The sequence below is a fragment of the Apostichopus japonicus genome, chromosome 15, assembly GCF_037975245.1.
Source record: "Apostichopus japonicus isolate 1M-3 chromosome 15, ASM3797524v1, whole genome shotgun sequence".
Classification (NCBI taxonomy): Eukaryota; Metazoa; Echinodermata; class Holothuroidea; order Aspidochirotida; family Stichopodidae; genus Apostichopus; species Apostichopus japonicus.
In genome coordinates this window covers 23,248,627-23,271,803 of record NC_092575.1, presented here as the reverse complement: position 1 = coordinate 23,271,803, position 23,177 = coordinate 23,248,627, and the positions used below count along the sequence as shown (strand labels likewise).

Sequence of the window (23,177 nt, the reverse complement as noted above, 5' to 3'; positions counted from 1 at the left end):
CGAGGTGACTTGTAAATATAGTTGTGTGCGCCGGTTTGTGGCTGTACCCTATGGGAAGTCCCCAGGGGACACGTGGCTGTGGTGCACTGTGGTGCCCCAGGAAAGATTGATTGAATTGTGCACACTTTGGTGTGTAGGTGTGACAAGTTACCAATCACCAGGGTTAAGTACAGCGCGGCACGACTTTATTGTAAGTTGCGCTATATAAGAACTGTTAATTATTATTATTATTATTATTATTCTATGCATGAGCGTGAGTGCGTCTGTCTTTCATTTTTTTATAAACTTTTTCGAAGAATATGATGAGATAGTGAGAATTTGTCTTTTGCTTTTATCCACACAGATCAGTGACGACTGGAAGTTTATGGCAACTGTCATCGACAGACTTTTCCTGTGGGTTTTCACTATCACGTGCCTCTCTGGAACGTTTGGTATTATCTTAAGAGCGCCCATGCTGTGGGAAGCACCCGACCACCATCCAGTTGAGAATTACACGCGTCCAACAGTTGTCGAGAACCAAAGTTATGATGAGTTAGTCGCTCTGGGTAAGGTTAAGGAAGGTTTGTATGACTGAAATTGGCAAAGAAAGAAAACACAAAATTGAACGTGTACCACCGGATAAGAGTTAAACTATAGCCGAGGAGAAAGATCGGACGAGGAAATTACTAGAAGCTTGATTGATGCCTGGGCCGATAGACATGGCAAATCCTTCCTTCTGTTTAACATTTGGTTGCAATTGGTCTTTCCACTCAGAAGGCATGGACGAATGGTATATAAATATATATTATATATGCATATGTATATATATAAATATAAATATATATGTATGAGGACGAAAACTCGTCTTTCGATGGAAACGGCAGTTTGTTTTGAGAAAGTTTGGCAATTACTATAACAACTAACAAATGATAGTTTAAATAGTATAGAACTTTTGATCTTAAAAGGAATTAAAAAATAATGTGTTCCTTTTAACTATAGCATAATCATATCTTCAACGAACTATTTTCTTAAGAAATGAAATTTTTGCATCATTTAAGAATTAAGAAATTTGTGTTACACTTATATGAAAGATGGCAACGAATATGGGATCAATTCCCTATGTCTATGTTATTTTTAATGGGATAATAAAACATATAAAGATTTGACTTCCAACTGACAAAAAAAATCCCTTGGTGCATCTTTTTATATCAAAGATGGTTGAATTTGTTTCAAGATAGACTAATTTTTCATTCCTCTTTGACAATCAGTTTGCTCTGCTTGATTAAAATAAGTTTAATCGTCTGTTTTTTTCTATTAATAAATATATTTATGAGTGATTCTTTAATTACATATACATACTAGATATTTAATCAGCTAATATCGATTAAATACTATAGCTAAGTGCACGTGAACCACACAGAGTTGTAGACAGATTATTCAATACATCCAATATAAATCCAATGCAGTGAACATCTAAATATGTTTTACTTTGATTTTTATTTCGTTTCCAAGGCAACTGACAGGAATTACGATACGTTCAGAAATGACATATGGTACATGCTAATTGCAGTCATAAAATATAAGGTCTCCTAAGTTCTTTGACCATTTTTTTTGTTTTTTATTTCAAATTATTACTTGGCAAGGTCTGTTTGATTCTCCAGTATCAAATTTCTTATAATATTAACGACATTAATCGTGTTTCGAAGAACAATCACAATATTCGTTGTAACTATGTTGTTACGATTCAATCACTATGACAATGTTAATTTTAAATTTCATTTAAAGTCGGTTTGCATAGTTTTTTGCTTTTGTTTTTGGTCTTTAACTGAGTTACTTTGGAGAAAAGAATATATGAATAATAAGGCACACTGGAGAATGGGTTCTTCCTTTTGATGAATCCAATTAATATAATCTGTGGCTCTTAAAGAAGTCTGTAGAATATGTCAACAGACGTTAAGCTTACTTCAGACACGAACTTTGACTATTATGATGATATGCAAACAAATATGTAACGATAAAGGCAATAACCCCCTGACAGGGCACACTTCAAACTATAAACATCAATTCCCAAATGGCTTCCCCTTTCCCCCACCCCACCACGCTCTCGACAAAATCTCCATGCACCAACAGCATCAAAATTTGCATACCAAAGTATAACACGATCCTCGATTAACTTCTCTGAGTATATTGGGTGCATTGCGTTTATAATTTCCAATAAATCTGTTTATTCTAGTTTTAAGACTATGAAAGTGCTTTTTACCTTCTTCTCTTTTTACAGATAATCACAAAGGTTAACGGTGAGCGATTGACTTACATATGGTATATGTATTGCATTATTGTGCATCTAATTTGCATGCGAAGAATGTTGTGTTGTGATTTGTGTAAAATGCTATACTTTGTAACAATGCGTTTTTTGTTGTTAAGTTATATTTCATTGATCGTTGAAAGTTAGGTGGCTGCGCCATCTTTGAACTAACATGTATATTGTTCATATGACTGGTTCATAAATATTCATGTTATTTCAACAACAACAAAACCATTCATACCCTTTCAGCCTTGGTTTAAACGTTTCTTACTACTCTTTCAGTGTAAATAATGTCAATCAATATTCATAAATGTATATTTATTATCATAACTCAAAGCTTTATCACGTTTGGAAGTTCTAAAGGACTTACGAATTTCGTGCTTACGTATTTCTTCAGATTTTTTTATTATAACAACCTTTTGTAACATGAAAGCTAGGATGATCAAAAGAAATTAAGGAAAAAAGGCAGTTGACTCTAAGTTTTGTTTCACAGTTTCCGAAAAGTTTATGCATTGTGAGGAAGATTATATCTCTAGATAAATATGTCTCCTATAAAAAATGATTTACTAGGAATCACGTTGAAAATGAACAATTGAACACGTTTTGTTTTGTTTTGTTTTGTTTTGTTAATTGAATAGTTTATTGCTTCCCTAACCCCAACATCTATATTAGAGGAATGAGTTTAAAGATATTACTTACGGGTTGTGAAAATGAGGAAGTGTACTAACTAGCATTGTGATTGCAATCTCTGTAACAGTTCCACGACGAATAAAGACGAAATATTTAACATAAGTGAAAAGGAAAAAAATGTTCAGTGAAAACGACAGCAGAAGTTTCGAGGTATTAGCGTGATATTATAATATGCACGAATATATTTCAATGTTAGGCTGCAAAATTAAAACACCCAAAAAAGAAGATTTATAAAAAGAATGAATAACGGTTGTTCACTATAGGCAATGAGGAGACACACCAGTGTATTCACAGCAATACACACTAACACAGAGATATTTGCATGTAGTGCTACATCATACTTCATAATATATACCCAGTTCGCTTAATGATTACCACATTGTTTGGAAATGCCTCTGTAAAAATATTGCAGATATCATTATTCATCGCAATTTCAATTGAGACAGATATTTTTCCCAGATATGAAAAACACATTTTAGGATCATTGACCATTTTCTCTTCCTGTCAGTACATGTATACACTGTGCTAACAGAAGATATTTATACATAGTATTTAAGACTACTCTGTATTATGGGGGAGGGGGGGGGGGTAAGAGGGCCCGGGTGGAAGGGTATTGTGACCGATTATTTTATATGACTTGAGCCACGGCATGATTTCACAGAATATTGTTTAAATTATATTTGTTTGGTATCATTTAATCAAGTAAACTGTTTTGCTTTAATTGGACAAGGATCCTTGCGGTTCAATTATATTAGGATTTTTTTTTTTTTTTTAAATTGGCGAATTACTACAGTTGGCAATAAAGTGCTATCTTTTACTGATAGTGTTAAAGCATTTGTCTGTCTCCTTTTGTCGAGCTCATTAGCAACTTGGTAGCTTCTCTCATACGTTTGAATAAACGACAGCCATCACGAAAATCTCTCCACGTGTAAAAAGAACACAAGTAAGTCGGAATATTCAGTCCTGGCATTATCATCCAAGGTCTCACGAATACTGACAGAGGCTCCTGATGACATTTACAATATCCGGGTATCGATAACAGCGACGAATGTGTTGTAATACCACGTCATTCTGCTGACGTAATCTTCCGTTGATCCGACTGGTTTGACCCCCCTCCCCTCCCCGCCCCCTCCCTCACCTCAGAAAGGCTATCTACGCCCATGCTATTGATTACCTCAATCATCTTTCTTTTGGAAACGCTAGCATCTCAACTTGATGAGAAAGGTCCTTAGTTCATTAGTAAACCAGAGTGATAATGCATCTAGCAAACAAACATGGAGAGTACTAGCTATAAACGAGCCCTTGCTGCTGACCAACCTCTCCTGCTCAAATAAATAAATACAATGGCAATGCCCTCCCTGGAGACAATATCCGTCTGTTTTCATTAAAAAAAAAACATCAATATCGTTTGGTCCGTTCCTCCAACAAAGTGACTAAAATAAAGAATTCTCCTTTCTTTTTACCAGTATTTGTACTAAGTGCAAACATGTATATAACTTCTTGAGCTATTAAATTTAATTTCCATATTGACGCACACAAAAAATATCAATCATAAGCAGGGTTTATAAATCTTATATTAAACAATAATTTGTATCTAAATCTCACTTTATAAATTTGGTCAGTATTTTATGTTGTGCGATCAATGTTATTTAAAAAAAAAGAAAATATTTCATGAGCTAATAGTGTTGGAACAATGAAACTATATTAATGATATTAGTTATCATAAACGTCAGAACTGACGTCATTGAAAGTACATTGACCTAGTTCATTAATGGTCGGATGTCCATGACTGTACCTTACCATGTACACCCCTTTCTCACTACACTGTATATCTGAAACTCATCTTTATAGGGAGAATAAATTGATTGCGTTCAATACTTTTAGCACTCTTTTATTTCATTACTTTGTGAGATTTCATTCGAACACCGTGCAGTTATTATATTATCTGGCTAATTTTATGTAACTGGATTCCATATTAAATTATGTTAAAGCACATTTTGCATGAGGTATACCTTACCTGAAAGGATGAATACAAACTACATATGAAGAATCTCTTCAGATTGGATTAACAAATAACTGATACCTTCAGAAGGAACACGCGAGCAGGAAATCTCGTCTATTCTGTAGATTGAAAATCAGTCCCTTTAGAGGTTTCCCCATGCTTATTTTATTTATTTCCCCCCAATCCTACTATTGCAATAAAACAAGAAAATTAAACAACGTACCTAAACAGGGACCACGTCAGCAATTCTTTATATATATATATATATATATATATATATATATATATATATATATATATATATATATATATATATATATATACATACATATACATATACATATATATATATATATATATATATATATATATATATATATATATATATATATATATATATATATATATATATATATATATATATATATAATTATATAATTGAAATCGTAGTGAGTTAGAAAATCCAGAACAGTGAAAAAACTTCCAGCCTCCACCGGGATTCAAACACGGGTCTCCCGCTTTATATACGGACACCCTAACCACTAGGCTATGGACGCGTATTGCATGTCCAGAGGTTCGAAACCGGTACGGAAGGTCGTAATTCCACCGTAGGCGTTTGTCACCTGTATGGACAATAATAGTTCTGTTTCGGTGACATATTTGCCGTACTCTAGAGATCAAACATGATATATGAATGCTGTTATGAAATATCTATAGATGTAAAGGTAAAGAATTGAAAATATAAGTAAGACATTCATTCACAAACTCATGGACAATATGCAAATAAATTGTTTTATTTTAAATGGCAAGATCGACCTTTGTACCCTTCTCCTGTTTATCTCAAACATGCGCCACAGTTGTGAAAGTTAAGTAGTTTTATACCGACGAAATATATAGGTCAGTGAATAAAAATTGGGTCTAGTAAACAAAATACATTGAAACAGATCAAAGTCCAACTTATAAATAAAACATCAAAATATAAACCAATCGATCTTAGTGTTATTGATAGAATTTTGATATTACAAATATACCTTATGATTACAAAAGTATAAATTTCGTCTTTCAAAACTATATATAATCTTTTAAGCCAAAATTAATTAATTTAAAAGCAGCTCTAGTGCCGCATTTCTTCATTCCAAATTAACCAAATGCCGTCATTTTGGAAGAAAACTGAATTGTAAATCGAAAAGATCCGAAGGCGTTAGGCACCAGACCATTGTACATTTATGAAAGAAGGAGAACGAAAAGGTTTATATGAATAGCTGTTTTGCTTTGGTGGAGACGAAGAGAATATAACAAAGACAAAATGTTTCATTCAATTGGATCTAATTAATTTGAATAGTTTAAAGTTATGTTGAGTTTACTGTTGAAACGACCCCTTCAGGGCTCTTCGGAGACCTATGTCGTCAATAGTTATGATTTATTCACTCATACAAGCCTCGAGACCTATTTCTTAAAACAAATATGTATTGACAGAAAACCAGTTTTAGTTTGTTTTAATTTAAGTGGAATCCTGTCGGAAGCATATTGGAAAAAAACAAACAGAACTAGTGAATATTAATTCGCTAATTTGTAGTAAAAAGGTCAGACAATTAAAAAGAGAATTATTTTTGTGAGCAAGTGACTTTTATGTCTCTTGTCAGGAAATAAATAACTTTTTGAATATCACGTTTGCTTTGCCGTCTTGATATTCGTTGACATTACACACTACTCTCTCTCGCTGTAGAACACATGTAACTGACAATGTGCATGTTGTAAATACATTTAATACTAACGATCCAAATTCAACATAGAAAACACTTTAAGGGCCTCACATTCCCAGAAATTTGAAAACCCATAAAGTACGCACAATTATCCGATTCAGTCCTATTTTATTATTTTTTATTATTATGGCCATCTCGATTGCGATTTAAAAGTAAAAGAATTCTCTCAGTGTATGAACCGCCTCATCTGCCAGTTGCTTAAAGTCAACAGAATAAGTCTTTAAACTCATATGCATCCGGACCGGAAACACTTCAAACACTTTTTTCTCCGATTTTAGCGTCAACTCCGACCTATGGTTTAAACTAGGGCGCGTCAAGCCAATCAACACATGATACCCAAGGGTACATGTTTCAAAGGCTTAACTGAGTCGTTGATGCGGGGAGATTTTGTTTACCTCGCAGCTGAACACAGACAAAACATCTCAGAATAAAGATCCAGTTATTTACACTTTTAACCAGTAACATTCCGAGTGACGCTAAATCTATGCCCATGCACGTTTGTGATAAAGTTCTACCGGTCGAGAGGCAATTAAGAAGACTTTATCAAGAGGACTGGATGGTCTTCTCTGGAACTCTATACTCGTCTTCATAAAATTCCGCCGCCTGCACAAAAGGTAAATTATAACGAGTTTTACCCATATTAACGTTTAAATATAAAATTTAATGTGGCTTATCATTTAAATCACATGGAACAAGTTGCAACACAAAACACGAAAAAATTATGGGACGTTTGCGCCCCCCCCCCCCCAAAAAAAAAATTGCACATCTCGACGACGATTAAATATTGCAACATTGCAGTTTTTATTTTGTGTGAATATCCTTCTGTGTGTGTGGGGGGGGGGGGGGGCTCAATGTTACACTGTATACGCGATGAATGATGACCGAATTTTCAATGCTGTAATCTTCAGGAAGGGATTATTGAAGGCTATCTGCTAGAGAGAAACCATTGAATGTTTTTAAGGGCCTTAACAGTCAGTAACTGGAGCAAAGAAATCATAGAAAGAAACAGAGGATTAGAAAGAGAAGTAATTTTTGCTATATGGAAATTCATCAGTTGCATAACACATTCAGAAAAAACTCGATACTCATACTGGTAAGATGTAACGCCACTCGCCCACAGTATAGTCAATATAACCATATAGCTCACCCTTTCACTATTGGATGAAGAACTATAAAGATCCTTACCAGCAGGAATGGTTCGACACTGAATAAGAAATCTCATTGCAAAATAGAATTTCATAAATAAATTTCTCACTGATTGCCAAACGTAATCTACATAATAGTACATCACATATCGTATACGTCAGTAGCGCAAACCTTGTCATTTAATCAGAGGAAAAATAACCCTAAGTTTGCTAGAACATGTAAATCCGATCTGCGATACAACTGATAATTCTTTTTACGGACCTTTCTCCTTCCATTAAGAACACACACTACAGCACACACATACACAGTGCACACTTCGTTGTACGTTGTCCCTGACATTGTGAATCGTCATTCAAGGTCTAATCTTCATTTACGTTAGAATTATAATTTCTTTTGTCAGAATTAATTTGATTATAATGTCTATGATATTGTTAATAATCAATTAATAAAATCATCTATAATCGACATATAATATATTTCGTTCCTTCATTAAGTTTATCATTTCCTCCATAAATACAGATTTATTATTATTATTATTATTAATCTGTCATATTGCCAAATGATCGATCAATATCAAATCTCTTATTAATCACTCTTCCTTTCTTTTACTGTGATACTATTTCCTTCTTCATCATCTTCTTCTCCTTGTTTTCTCCTCTCTTGAAAATTTGACATTCCACTATACGCTTACGCTATCGAAGTCATTTCCTCCGCTAGCCAAAACGGGGTTGTATCAATTTTAAACAGTTTGACTGGATTTGCATTGATTGGAAGTGAAATGGCGTGCTATTAGTCCCCGAGCTATTGCTTCTTTAAATGCGGATTTAAGCTTTAATTTGGGAACTTATCCTTCGGGGATTTTTACCCTCTCTCTAAATCATAGCACGCCGGGATGAAAAACTTTATAAATTTTTGCTTTCTTTCTTTCTGTCTTGGTATAGGCCTATAAGATTTGATGAAAAAATGTACCGTATGGGACTAATAAATCGTTTTAATTGCTTGGATATATCAAATTGTAAAGGGGATAACGCTCAATTTCAGAAGCAGCCAGACTAAATATATAAGAAAAAAGGGAAAATTATGTTGGTATGTCTCTAAATGTGACTAGATATACATGTCACATTAGTGAAGACATAGCCTTTTTCTTACCTTCAAGGCAGGTTTATTTCGCCCCAAAGTTTTTCTGAATGAGTGGTTTAGTATAAATGCTCGGTGCATCCTAAAGATCTTTCATCTATTTTGAGCAAAGTTGATATCGCAGCATAGAAATTTGTTCTGCTCTCCGAACAAAGCCGTTAGAGCTTTTAAATGATTCCAATACTGTAGTTATACCTGAAATTTGTGATACTGCATTTCGAAATAAGTTTTATGAGGAATGGGGCGTATGAAAGGGTGCAGGTTGTTGATGTAAAATTACAAGGGCCACGGGCATCAAGACTACGCAATGAAAAGCAAATATATATCGTAAGGAGATCAGAGTCCTATTGCAGAATATGTTTTGGTCTTACCCCAACAACATAATCCGATGTTCCATGTATACCATTTCTTATTGCTGGCACTGGTATTGAGTTAAATACTAATTGTGTTGTTTTTGTACATCATATGGCACAAAAACAAATGGCAAAATGCTTCTTACATACACAATTGAATCCGCAAAACTCATACATCAAGGGAAAATGTGTATTTTGATAATATATGAATGGCAAATAATATGATAATACCTTGAATATGATAACTTAAAGGATTGGTTCAGGTGTTTGACATGTCTATTGTGTATGAAAGAGCCCAAAAAAGACAAAAGGAACAGTGAAGAAACTACCATGATAGCATGCTCTGTTAAGGAGAAATGACACTTTGAAGATATCAAAATTTCTTTAAAAAACGACTGGTGTAGAAAGAATTACTGTGAGGGTGTGATGACACATCCTCACTTCCTTAACATTTGTGAATATATTTCTTTAATAATTATTTACATTTTTTTAACACATTTGAAAATAATATCATCAAAAACTCTTCAGATGTTTAATCTCAAATACTTCCTTTGACAAATATGAGATCCCCTGACATATCTTTTGGTTGAAAGTCATGAAATCTCACAAAATATTTAGAGAAAAAACAAAGACTTTTCAGGAATGTGAGGATGTGACATCACAGCTAGTCAGATTTCAGCAGTTTCTACACAATATGATAAAACTTTACACTTGAATATCTCTTTAACCGAAAAAGATATTTGAACAGTTTTTTCACCATTGTGTTTCTTTTATTGTCCTCTTTCATATAACATTAACATGTATGACAACTGAACCAATCCTTTAATACAGAACTGACCTGTACTAAAATGACATATGTGGACATTTGTACAACTATTGTGTGTCAGTAATTCAAAGGAGTTCTTATTATAATATCTCATCTATTTAATGGACAATAAAACCAGCTAGTCATTTAGCAAAGTCAACCTATAGATATACTAAGATAGAGTCATAGACGTATTTCTAGCTCAAAACCTTAAAAGGGCGGGATATGAAACTGTTAAACTAACTATAGCGCTCTGTTTTATTCCTCTTGATAACACGATAAATAACAAACCGCAGCTATACACCACTCACAGCAGCAGCCTATTAATATCTTTGCGAAAGAGTACAGTATCCAAAACCACGTGGTCAAGAGACTTCTAATTATCTCAGATGGTTACTTTCAACAATAGCAAGACCGATACCCAATTAAAGTGATTTATAAGACTGTTAGAATTGCTTATATCTGTGGCGCAGATGTCAAGGTTAGACATATATCTATGGCTTGATTGCTAATGGAACCGTCCTCTTATCGAGAAAGGAATGTGTTTTAGGGGGAAACTTGGTCAATGAACTCAATTTCCCGATTCGGACGTTAAGTAATGGCTAATACGTTCTCGGAATGTATTATGGTTGACGCTTGGGTGATAATTGATGTTTATTAAAAAACAGTCACTTAATTAATACTATTTAGTTTCAGCATTTATCGAGTTCTCCTTATATAATAGTGTACTGCTCTCAGAATGACAACAATTTCACCCCATCCTCTTTACTTCCATCCAGCTTACTAACAGCAACACAATCGGGTTGTCCGTGCGTCGCCGAACAGTAACATATACCATTAAATGCTGCAATTATTATGACTTTCATCAACATATTCTAGCGACGTGACGTTTACATAAAAAGAAAAGAGATGTGTTTTGCAGCCGCACATCTACTCTTTATTAACATAATATATAATTCATGAATTGGCAGAGAAGGGTACAAAGATATGATTTTGATGACCAATTGATATCATACTGTGACAATTAGATCTTTAACAAAAAACAAACAGAAATCGCACAGTTACACACCCCACCGTACCCAAACGAGGGTTGGTTATTAAAGCTCCATATTCTCATGGTCGCAGTTACATGCCCCACCGTACCCTCAAGATGGGTTGGGTATTTAAGCTCCCTAATTTCATGGTCGCAGTTACACACCCCACCGTACCCTCAAGATGGGTTGGGTATTAACGCTCCATATTCTCATGGTCGCAGTTACATACCCCACCGTACCCTCAAGAGGGTTGGGTATGTAAGCTCCCTATTTTTTATGGCGAAAGATTTTTTCCACTAGTAGAGAATTTACAGAAGGAAACTCTTTATTCCAGCAGGAGTCTGACAAAATCGGTAAACTATTATCTTTGAATGGGAATGTTTTGTTACGATAAAATCAAAATCAAACAATGAGACGATATCCGTAGCTCTGAGCTAGTCTATGAGTTCCAAATGTTGCTTACATGAAAATGGGAAATTATATGTTTTCACTAACTTTGAGTAGAAATTGAAGATGGGAATCAGTCAATAATCTATCTTCTTGGACTTTGGATACATCTACTTTAAAGTGACGATACATTTCCGATTACACACAACGTTTTAATACAGTTATATTCAAACCTACAGACTAAATTGTTATCTGAACTGGCACTGTTTCTGAGTAGCTCTTTAATCCGCAATTCAATGTTTTCTTTATTCTTTTACTGTCTCTATTTTCTTACAACACTTATAATAAATAAACACTTTCATCATCAATTTCTCTTAAAAATTATTAGTCAGCTAGAAAAAGATTGAAAGAGAACTTTCTGGTCATGCAGTATATAACATATAGTATAACTTACTTATTTTTTCGTAGTTAAATCATTTTTATTTTATGCAATTAAACAGAACGGTGACTCTTTAATAAAGTTGTCTTTGAAAAGTTTATGAATATGAAATTTGCAACAAGTTTAAACTGCTTAGCATGCATGCTTACATTGATCCAATTGATCCTGTGTCCAGGTGGCAAGTAAATATATTAATAATAATGCAGATCTTAATCGAAGGGAGCATTTACCTGGTATGAAAACTGTCGGGTGCGATGCATGTTTTGTAAAAAATTAAACTGGTATTTAGTATTATTAGTATAATTTTTTTTCGATGTGATAATGTTAACTTCAAACTTTAAGGGACTTATCACTGACATAGAATGGTAGATATATTTTAAACTGATTATCATTTGTTTCCATGCATATTTGCTTCAATTTATGTGCCTTTATAGATGACCAGTAACCTCAATGTCCTATACGATGTGGCAAAATGTCAAAACAATGTTGCAAGTTCAACACATATATACTATCTGAAGGAACAGAATTGCACGGGAAAGCACTTGAATTTGAAAACCATTGGTGAACTTAATATGTTTACACACTTTCAATTTTGGGTCAAGACTGAAGATCTTTATACAACGACGAAACCTCATCCTACATTACAGGAAAGAATTTCAAAACAGGCTACCATCAAAAACAATTACGACTCTTTGCTTTCATCCTATTGACGTTGGTCATTCCGCCATGTTTGCTCTCATCAAGGAACGCCATTTCTTCAAGTATACCATTCATCTAATTGTTATTAGCATGTCGTTCCACTTCTGTGTAGCTTCAACAGAAGTCCTGTCTTTTCCCCTGCTTTTTTTAAAAAAACCAGGCGACTGATTTCGAACCGCTTGAATCGTGGTAATTAATGTTCCCATCATAATTCATTTTTTTCAACCATGCACTACCATGTAAAGCGAGCAGTCATTTTGTCTCCTTAATCCGAGTAACCTAGAATTTTCTACATCGTTGCGTACTTTCATCATCCCGAGATTCGATGAGAAAGGTTTTTCCTCCTCTCCTGTGATACCATAGGAAGTATTACCCTTCATTACACGATGATACATTCTAGGCTCTGAACTGATACTAGCTTTAATGCGTGTTGACAGCTGGCTTGTAGGAGTCCAGCTGAGTCTTGGGGTTATGTGATCCGTCTCTTACGGTCGCAGATTGCGAAATATCAAGTGTAATTCTTTTAAAGAACCATTCCACATCAATAATATTTACATATATATATATATATATATATATATATATATATATATATATATATATATATTGTATGCTTAGGATTGCCTTGAATGTAATTTTATAACAACCAAATTGATATATGCCATAATATTAAAATCATATCGAGATAATTGATAATATAGCAAATTTCATAGGCGATTTCATTCAGCAACCAAAACTCTTACACTACATAATTATTTTAAACTTTTCTATGACTAAATCACATAGAAAAGCCGCATCGTACATGATAACTTCATAAAGCAATATGTTTAATAATTGCTGTTCATAATACAAAAATGTGGACCATTCTGTACCTTGAAAAGAATCTATACCATTTGCTGAGTGTATGATATACCTTACATGTGGGTCGCAGTTCAATACAGACTGAAGTTTGATAGCCTACTTTTTTTCTGATTGAGTTAAAGTTGAGTACGGAAAGCTCCTTTAAAATTGTTGATCCCACTGGTGAAAGCTCAAGCGCCGAAGTCTGGGAGGTGGATTACAACGATGGCTGTTTTGATGAAATGAAATTGAAGGAAGATATAGTGTGTTAGTAAATGGGATATAATGGATGTGTAACTTAAGAAACTGGTTTAAGTAGAGATTTAACAGAAATGCCGTCCTCCCAGTTCATCCTAGTAAGATGAACCATTGTCATAACGTCCGGAAACGCAAAAAAAAAAGAAAAAAAAATCGGACATCTTTGAAATCAAATATTTCTCATGGCCTCTTAATAGCAATTGGATAATCAGTGTGACCATTAGGACTGCATGCTTTCCATTCACTCTGCTGTTTACCTTATCTTCTTAAACTTCAGGAAGGGCTCGCTTAAAGATCAAGAGGATCACGAACCAAATCATGAAGACGACATTTAAAGTCCCCCTATTCATAAAATTCGAACCAGGATTAAAACATCGCGCACAATGCAACATGAACTTGAAGTCTGTGGGAACCAGTCACCTTTCACACAAACCTGCATATGCATGATACAAAGTTTCTTCGGGATAAATTTAATACTTTGGTATATATTTTTGGTTTAGTAAAGACTAAAGAGTATACAACGTACCCATTATTCCACTAAGTAAAATTAAGGACATTGGAGTCAACGTTATTTGCCATCCATGGTATAGTAGTTTCGCGAAACATTATTTTCCTGGGTTTTTAACATACCTCATAAACTGTGAGTCATCCTACACACGAGATTCTTACACGATACGATGTGGATATTTTGCTTCCTAAACTCCCATCGTGGCATGGCACTTTTTGCCAACATTCACATCACTTGAAGTTTCGTGCCACACTAGGTTGATTTCAAAGTTTAAAATCCCACACGCACATAATACAAACAAATAGACATGTTGAAAGTTCTGGTAATTATAACCATTGAAATTGACATATTTTATTCCTCATCATTCCGTAGCGGGTCTCTTTAAGATTATGCCCTTATCCAGACGTAAAGTTAAAGAAGAGGGAACCTCCGCCCCCACTCCACCACCCCTCCCCATAAAGAATAGAGAGTAAAGACAAGAAAATAATCGGAAAAAAGTATGGAATCTTAGAGAGTGTCTCTAATCTCAATAATTAGACAATATCTCAACAATTCCAAGTTTTTGAGACCAGAGTAATATTTGTTTACATTCATAAATATTATATGTATATTCTCATTAAACGGCATAAGATTTTCTCATTAAGGTAACCAACATAGACAAACTTCAATTCATTTCATGAAAAAAAACTTTGTATCATCTTTTATGAAGTATGTTAATGCTTAACACACGGTGGTGGTTCAAAATATGATGGACATTATGTTTATTTCTTGAGGTGCATAAGAATGATTAAAGGTTTAATTTATGGTTTGTTTTAGCTTCTTGGGAAAGATATTTTATGTGTTTGTTTTGCTTTTCCCTTTGACTTTTTGAAATATCATGTGCACATTCCCGTTACTTCAATAGAATGTGGAAGAACTTCGTGTCAATTTTAATATAGGTGTTATTTCAAGCTAAGACATTCCGATAAATATTTCACGACTTTATGGTTACACGAGATACATAAATATCAATTCATTACCACCCTGGGATTTTTTTTTTCTTTTGATATATCTTTTATCAAGAAGCATTTACTTGAAATGATGTCTGGTATATTTAAATCGTCATGTTTCCATTTAATAAAACGTGTAACAATAAACGTCAAGAAGTGTTTTGTTCTTCTGTAAATCATATCATTCATGATAAACATTTCATAAATTTATCATAAGCAGACAAACAATTATTTCTTTTATAATATTTTCCATCTTGAATATATTCATTTTATTGTTGATGACATTTTTATGCAATATCAGAGTGCAGGGAAACATAGTTGTCTGTAGTTAGAGCAACTGATTCAGTTTGCTAAGTATGAGATGTACTCTTAATTTCAAAGAGAATCAACTCTGGGTCGGCAACTTTTCAAGGAGTGAATGATTTATTACTTCAACGCGAGTGATTGCAAAGTTTGGACATTCACTCCTCTTTTTTAGCTACAATGGCATGAAGCCACTCTTTCTGTAAGAGTGGATTTTTCTCCTTTAAAAATTCATCCTCTTTGAAACTCTTCAAGAGTTAATTTTAACTCTTTGGAAGAATTGAAGAGTGCTTTTCTTCTTGCAAATGACAACATTTAGTTAATATATACCACAATGAATGTTTAACACACCGGACAAGTTTGCTGCTACATATGCATATCAACTCTTATATAGGATACGGATACTCTACCACAGCAATTGACTATACCCTAACGTTATATCATCTCATATATAGGTTGCTGATACTCTGCCACAGCAATTGACTACCTTAACGTTATATCATCTCTTATATAGGCTACGGATACTCTGCCACAGTAATGGACTACCCTAACGTTATATCATCTCATATATAGGCTACGGATACTCTACCACAGCAATTGACTACCCTAACGTTATATCATCTCATATATAGGCTACGGATACTCTGCCACAGTAATTGACTACCCTAACGTTATATCATCTCATATATAGGCTACGGATACTCTGCCACAGCAATTGACTACCCTAACGTTATATCATCTCATATATAGGCTACGGATACTCTGCCACAGCAATTAACTACCCTAACGTTATATCATCTCTTATATAGGCTACGGATACTCTGCCACAGTAATGGACTACCCTAACGTTATATCATCTCTTATATAGGCTACGGATACTCTGCCACAGTAATGGACTACCCTAACGTTATATCATCTCATATTTAGGTTATGGATAATTTGCCACAGCAGTGACTATACCTTAAGGTGTAAGTTAAACGATGCATGGAAATATGATGAGCGATGATAGGTTATGTTGCACATTATGTTCGCATTCCGGGGTTACAAAAATGAAGTACCACCTGGATGCCCCTGATCTGGTTTATCTTATATTATCCCCTAATCCGATTTCCAACCATTCATTGTATGATACCGTATATCCATCACCACTTCTCATCTCCATTGACAAGTACATCGTGGTTATTACCCTTCTCTAGAGTGATTCTAAGCTCGACGTTATAACCGTATATAGGCACCGATATGTAACTATGTTACATTCACAAGTAGCCTACATTATGTTATGAACGAATACTAGAATGTCAAGATCAACCTAAAGTATAGGAAAACGTTATAATCCAGATTTTGGACACATCAAGACAACCCATGTTATTTTACAAAACGAGAAGAGTACGTAATTAGCATTAAGTTATGTTAAGTTAACTATAAAACAGCGGAACAAATCCAGGTGAAAGGAAAGTTAAAAAAAAAAAAAAACTTTACAAATGCGGCCAGCTGCTTTAGGTGTTCACATGACTTCGAGATTTCCAGCATTGGTACTTCAAATCGAAAGTGATTAATTGATATCAAACATTCCAACACTTCCTAGTAGCGTTCGTGAAAATATTTGAAAATAGTTCAGAAGAAAACCGCAAGAGTGGAAAGAGGAAAAACACAAATAGAGAAGTTGATATCGGCAAGGAAAAGGATTGATGTCTTCCCTTGAGAAGTTTGCAATTTAAAAAAAAAACTTAAACGCCTTTATTTATTCGTACATCTATAAGTATGAAAACGACTCTCTTATAATGATCAATTATTTGGTTTACCCTTTTATTTTTCAGGTTATCCCAGACTCCTGTCATCCTCAGTATACTGACTTTCTTAGCTTCGAGTGACGTAAGAAAGAGTTTTTATTTCAAATGAAAGAAATCCTTTGGGGTTGCTTGGACCTTTCTAAAACTTACTACTGTTTCACGATCGAATTAGGAGTATATTAAATTGTTACAATAGAAGTCTTCGGCTGGATTCCCTTGAATGCATTTAATGATTAAGGTAAATTCTTAAATTAAAAAAAAAACTCTCTTGATATTCTGCTTTATGGAGAATATGGTAAATACATTTTATGGAATATGTAAAGTGAAAAAGGTAACTGCCCGTTGCTTTCGTCAACTTACATATATTAACAATATCATCATTTATTACTCAGTGAGGCTACACTTTTGTTAAATACGGCAGCACTATACGTCACAATTACCCCAATCGATTTCCATACCACCATGGCAGTTGGGACCAAAAATGTTCATTCTTTACTTCAAAGTCAATTCTTCCAAGGACTTGCCCTGATCAAAAAGAGCAGTATAGATTAATGTTTCTATCACTTAGGTACTGAAAAATACTGCCAATACGAGCGTTTGGGGGCATGATATGAGAGGACTGTATAGAGTGGTATTAACATTGGAAACTCATACACCGATAATTGTAACAATAATGTCTGTACTGATCGTTCATACTCCTCATTGGAGTATAGGAGTAGTATGAATATCATGTTTGTATTTAATGAAGGTTAGGAATTGTACATAGGGTTATTGCGAGTGCATGGATTCGTTGATTAGCGTCGTTAGTCGCATTAGCATTAGAAATGTATTTTCTGCAGTGTCTGGTTGTATGACGTCTAACCGATGAATATTCATTCGCTACCATCCTAGGTGCACTCTGATACAATTACCAATATTTGCTCTACATCACGTAATGGGGAATCCGACACGGATCGTGGCACTGGTTTATTTACTGTAAGAAAAGAAAATATTAGGTAAAGGGGACTCACATGTCTTCGATTCTTAAACTGTAACTGAATCAACAAATGGAACAGCATTGACAGGTTCGGTATACCAAAATATTTACCAACGTGCTTTAAAGTAGAAACAATTTAACCAAATCTTCAGTTAATTAAACTGCGTTCATCAGTCGCTTTCATATGACCTTTCACTGAATAGTCACACTAATTAAAAAAAACCCGCTGGAACCTGAGAGCCACCTTCACTATAACCTTCAGAGCAAAACAATTATTTTTTCGAAAGATGAAAATATAGTAGTAGCCTCCGTGTGACTCGATATCCTAAGGCAAGATATTTCAATAAAGATTTGAACAGATGTGCATCCATCCTCTTCAAGGTTAAGAACCCTACACTTCCCGTGTGGGCATAATTACGGGACAAAAAATATTCTTAGATATTACAGAATGGAATATTGCCGTTTATATCTTGTCGGGATTCTATAGCGAAGCAAAAAATCTGACGAATGTATTGATTGAGACAGATTCAAATCTCTGTATGGTTATTCATGAAATGTCAAGTTCAATTCATGATCGATGCGTTCAGCATACAAGGAACATTTCCGAAAAGGAAGTGTTTGCGGAGCGCATGAGAGGAAATAGGAGATGGAGGAAATGGAGGATGGGGTGAAGGCGGAGGAAGAGGAGGAGATGGAGGCAGAGGAACTGGTGATTAATTTCCATCGTTATCTAATCAACTCATTACTGCACAAAGCATTATGCATACTATTTTATATTTGCTGCCTGTAACTTCATCATTATAAGTTGACTAAATAACCCTCATATCAAATATCGATCTAAAGAGGTGGTTTTGACTAACCTGATCAAGTGTATGTGGTTTGATGACAAACGTAATGAATATATTTGGGTAGACTAACAGAATGTTCAAACAAGTTCAAAAATGAACACACAACCAATACCTTCACCTCATGCACGTGCAACAATAACACACACACAAAATGGAACAAAAACACCCCAGAAATTTGTCTAAATATTTAACATGAAAATGTCTTGAATAGGTTACAGTGTTTTTCAAAAGCAACAACCAATTCATATTTAATCTAAAGCGAATTAGTTTTATTTTTTTTATATAGAATTGATAGATTTATTGCAAGTTCAAAAACTTGAGATTAACAGTTAAACAGTATAAGTTTAAAACCTTGGAAAAGCATCTTGCTTCTCAAAATGTCGTTTCCTGTGTATTGCTGCTTGTGTCATCCTTGTGTTGATGAAGACTGAAAGTGTGTCCTTATTCATACCCTTCTATCATAATTAAATATGGTTTACCTTTAAAAATGAATCAAGCCTCTTCACCCTTCAGTTTCTAGTCCCTCGTTTTCTATATTCTCTGAATTTCCCTCTTCTGTCCTTTTCAAAATCATCACTATTTGCATTATTAGTTGCCCGATTACAAAAATAGTGATGTATGCCATATGTTTTACGTTAACGATTCACTTGCATGGGGAAGTCATGTTGTTAATATATAGGATAAACACTTTAATGTAAATACTTTTCTAGTAGAGATAATACACATGATATGCAAAATTAATCTATCACAGAATAAATCTCATTTCTTGGCCATTATTCCCTCGGACAAACGTTCTTGTTACTATAGTAACGGAAGATATAACCAATAACCCGACAAAACTAATTTCTCTATTTATTGCTATTTTGTGATAAAATACAATAAACGTCCTCAAAATGCTTTACCGTTGGTCGAAACGTTGTTCAGTTTCATATCATATCTCTAATTGGTTCGTCTTAGTTTATCACAACCAAATACGTTTTATTATTTTTTTTTAAATATTGTTTTACCAGCAATGTGGTTTTACTCTTTTAAATGACTATTTACCACCCGGTTCTCCTTGAAGGAAAGAAAGGAACAGTTAAATTGATTTATTTCATGCAAGGTGCATGGATGTGTATAGATTGCACAAAAACTATGTTCTTAACCACGGAATCGTTCGTGTGATTGCGTTCACTTACTAAGAATCACATAACCCGAGATAGTTTCACGTAAGCCCCCCAAAAATCACTTCAGTTCCACTGACAAAGTTAAGGGACAACGTTTTATGGAACAAAGAGAAGAGACTGAGGTTAGAGAGTAGGGATTTCATTGAGGCAGGAAGGGATAGAATTGATGAGTTATTCGATTTGAATTTGATTGGTTTCTACAATGCACGCTTTGCTTTCGATATTACGCCGTACATACTGCATATATTTATTTATTGATATATGTTAGATGAATATCCAAACATCATTTTGTGATTTCTGTTCATTCTTGTTTAGATGTTATAGGTTACTTTAAAAACATTTTAGATTTTGATAAAAAAAAAATAATATATATCTTTCGTGTCACACTACCCCTTCCGGAGTTCAATTCATACTTTATTTATAATTCATATTTTTAAACATGGGCTTTGTGATATATGTTGTAACTATAGAAGAATAACTTTAATTTCTACCTTAACACCAAACCAGAGCAAAATTGACATAATGTCTAAGGAATATCAATATGGGGGATATGACATCTTTCGAAATAACCAGAAAGGAACATTCATTGTTCAAAGGAATAACCTTGATGCAGTGTCCCTTTAAAGGTATATCGACTTTCATTCATGCTTAGATTTATAGGTTGCTTTAAATACGATTCGATTTACGACAAAAGAGTCTTCGCATCGCACCACCGTTTCCGGAGTCCCTGGACAGAGTATAAGTAATAACATTAGAATGAGTATCATTCCTATGAGCTGTTACTATGTTGTTGTTTACGACCAATGTCAAAGCGTCTACAGTTATTATAGACTCTGACAAGTTAACTAGACCATGGATGTTGAAAAATAAAAAAATAAAAACTGCGTTCCATTGAGGTCACGGGGTCGTTATTGCATAGCCATATCGAGCTATCTCATGGTTTAAAACTTCAACAACGTTGTCGAACAGTAGCAATACAGTCTTGTGACACATGCATGCTACAATGAAGTTCATTGTATTTGAGATCAAAGCCCTAATTAAAAAATTTAAGCAGAAACAATAGCGAATGTTTGAAGAACTGCGGTTACGCCATAATTACTAGTTGTGATTATATGGTAGCCTTGTCAAAGACAGGCGCCGAGTCGAGTCAGCTTTTCAAATTATAAATATTTTGTTATGATGATTTACAAGATACCCAAATGACAGATGTGATATCCACTGCTGATATTAACTTTTTCGTTAACTCACTATTATTTCGTCTACGAAGAAAATGTCAATTTGGAATTGACGAAAGTTGTCGCAAACAATCGTGCGATTGTATCTTTGGGTTTGGTATCAATGAGCTGATTAAAACAGAATGGATATAATTCTTGCCAATTCTGGAAGAGCTAACAAATCACAACTGCGCCCGAAGACATCGTCATCAGTATGTTAATGCACTCATAATCTTTGCAAAGAAGCTTCAATTACATAGAATGTGTTGTCCGCTAAAATGCCGATTTCGAACAGTTTGTTTTTGTTGTTGTAAAAAAACAAAACAATAAAGTACCCATCAGCTTCCCACTTTCAGTCTTTCTACCACCTTCCATAACATGAATGTGAAAATTATGTTGTTTACAGACATTCTTAATTTTCTCATCATGATGATTAACTAATTTCTGCAACACACATACCTCGTTCTTTGTTTTTTTCCCTAAAAATGTAATTTTCTTTTATTTATCTTTCTTTTTTGGGTAATCACGATGAAATTTAAAAAAATTAACACTGCGGTTTACTTCACATCATACACAAGGGCAGTAAAATATTGTTAACATAGAATGCAATACGAAAGAACTGAGGTATTAGAAATCAGTAGTAGCCGAATACGAAGTCGAGGTAGAGAAATGATGCATACTTTTGGTTGAGACCTCCAGAATAATTGTAATAAGTGTTTGAGGTTTAACATACCAACTTCGATCACATATAGATCTAAAAATCTGTTCTTAATTAAGTATGAAATTCGACATTTTTATTTACCAAAAATGTAACATTATATCTGTCATAATCTTAAACATTGCAATGTGCTTTTAAGTATGGTTAGTGTTTTCAACATATATTACATACATATATATATATAGCACACATCTGGTGTTCAAATGGTCTCATTTCTACAGACAGAATGTTTCCAAAGATTGTATGTATTCCGTAGGGAAGGCCAAATTTAAAAGTACCTCGATCGCTAACGAATCATTCAAAGACACATTCCACGTTTCAAGGACAAATCGATAAAAGAAATTAATAAAAGTAAACATAAGCTCGAAACTTTTGCCTCTCAAATACAATTTCTTTTATTGGTTGAGGGATTATCTGGCAAACAATTCTTAGCTTAGAGAATCCTTGTCGGGTCTTACTCAAGGAGAAATATGTCCATTTGTTTTATTGCGCTGCATATGTTTTGTTTGCTTTTTACCACAAGTGTATAATGCTTGAACCGCAAAATTCCTTATAACTATCAAATCGACAGGTGCATTAATACCAGTTATAACCGCAAAATATTGACAAGTTTACTTAAACTAGCCCCATGTTATTTTATTCGGTGTGTGGAAAACAAAAAAAGTAAAAAGAAAATTGGCATAATGTCCTGCTTTGAAACATAATGTTGCGTCTGCAGCTTAAAAGCATGATAAATATTTCTGCTTTTTCAAAAAAAAAAAAAAAAAAAAACATATAGTGAGCCTATGAACACTATATATATCGTCGAGGTTTATGGTGACGATACAG

The 23,177-nt window shown here is 34.1% G+C and overlaps 2 protein-coding genes across 3 annotated transcripts in view; both read left to right on the top strand.

The window, feature by feature from the left end:
* The window catches only part of LOC139980827 (neuronal acetylcholine receptor subunit alpha-3-like), a 43,243-nt gene extending 40,058 nt beyond the window's left edge, over positions 1-3,185 (top strand). Inside the window, exons 7-8 of one of the 2 annotated variants that reach the window (XM_071992778.1) lie at positions 344-545; positions 2,258-3,185. In XM_071992778.1, coding sequence (XP_071848879.1) covers positions 344-545; positions 2,258-2,274 — 219 coding nt within the window. In that variant the 3' untranslated portion in view covers positions 2,275-3,185. Of the gene's footprint in view, positions 1-343 lie in introns of both variants that reach the window. The other variant, XM_071992777.1, reaches the window with a different exon arrangement.
* LOC139980529 (uncharacterized) overlaps positions 1-23,177 on the top strand; it is a 290,788-nt gene that overhangs the window by 104,808 nt on the left and 162,803 nt on the right. The gene's annotated exons all lie outside the window — the stretch shown is intronic.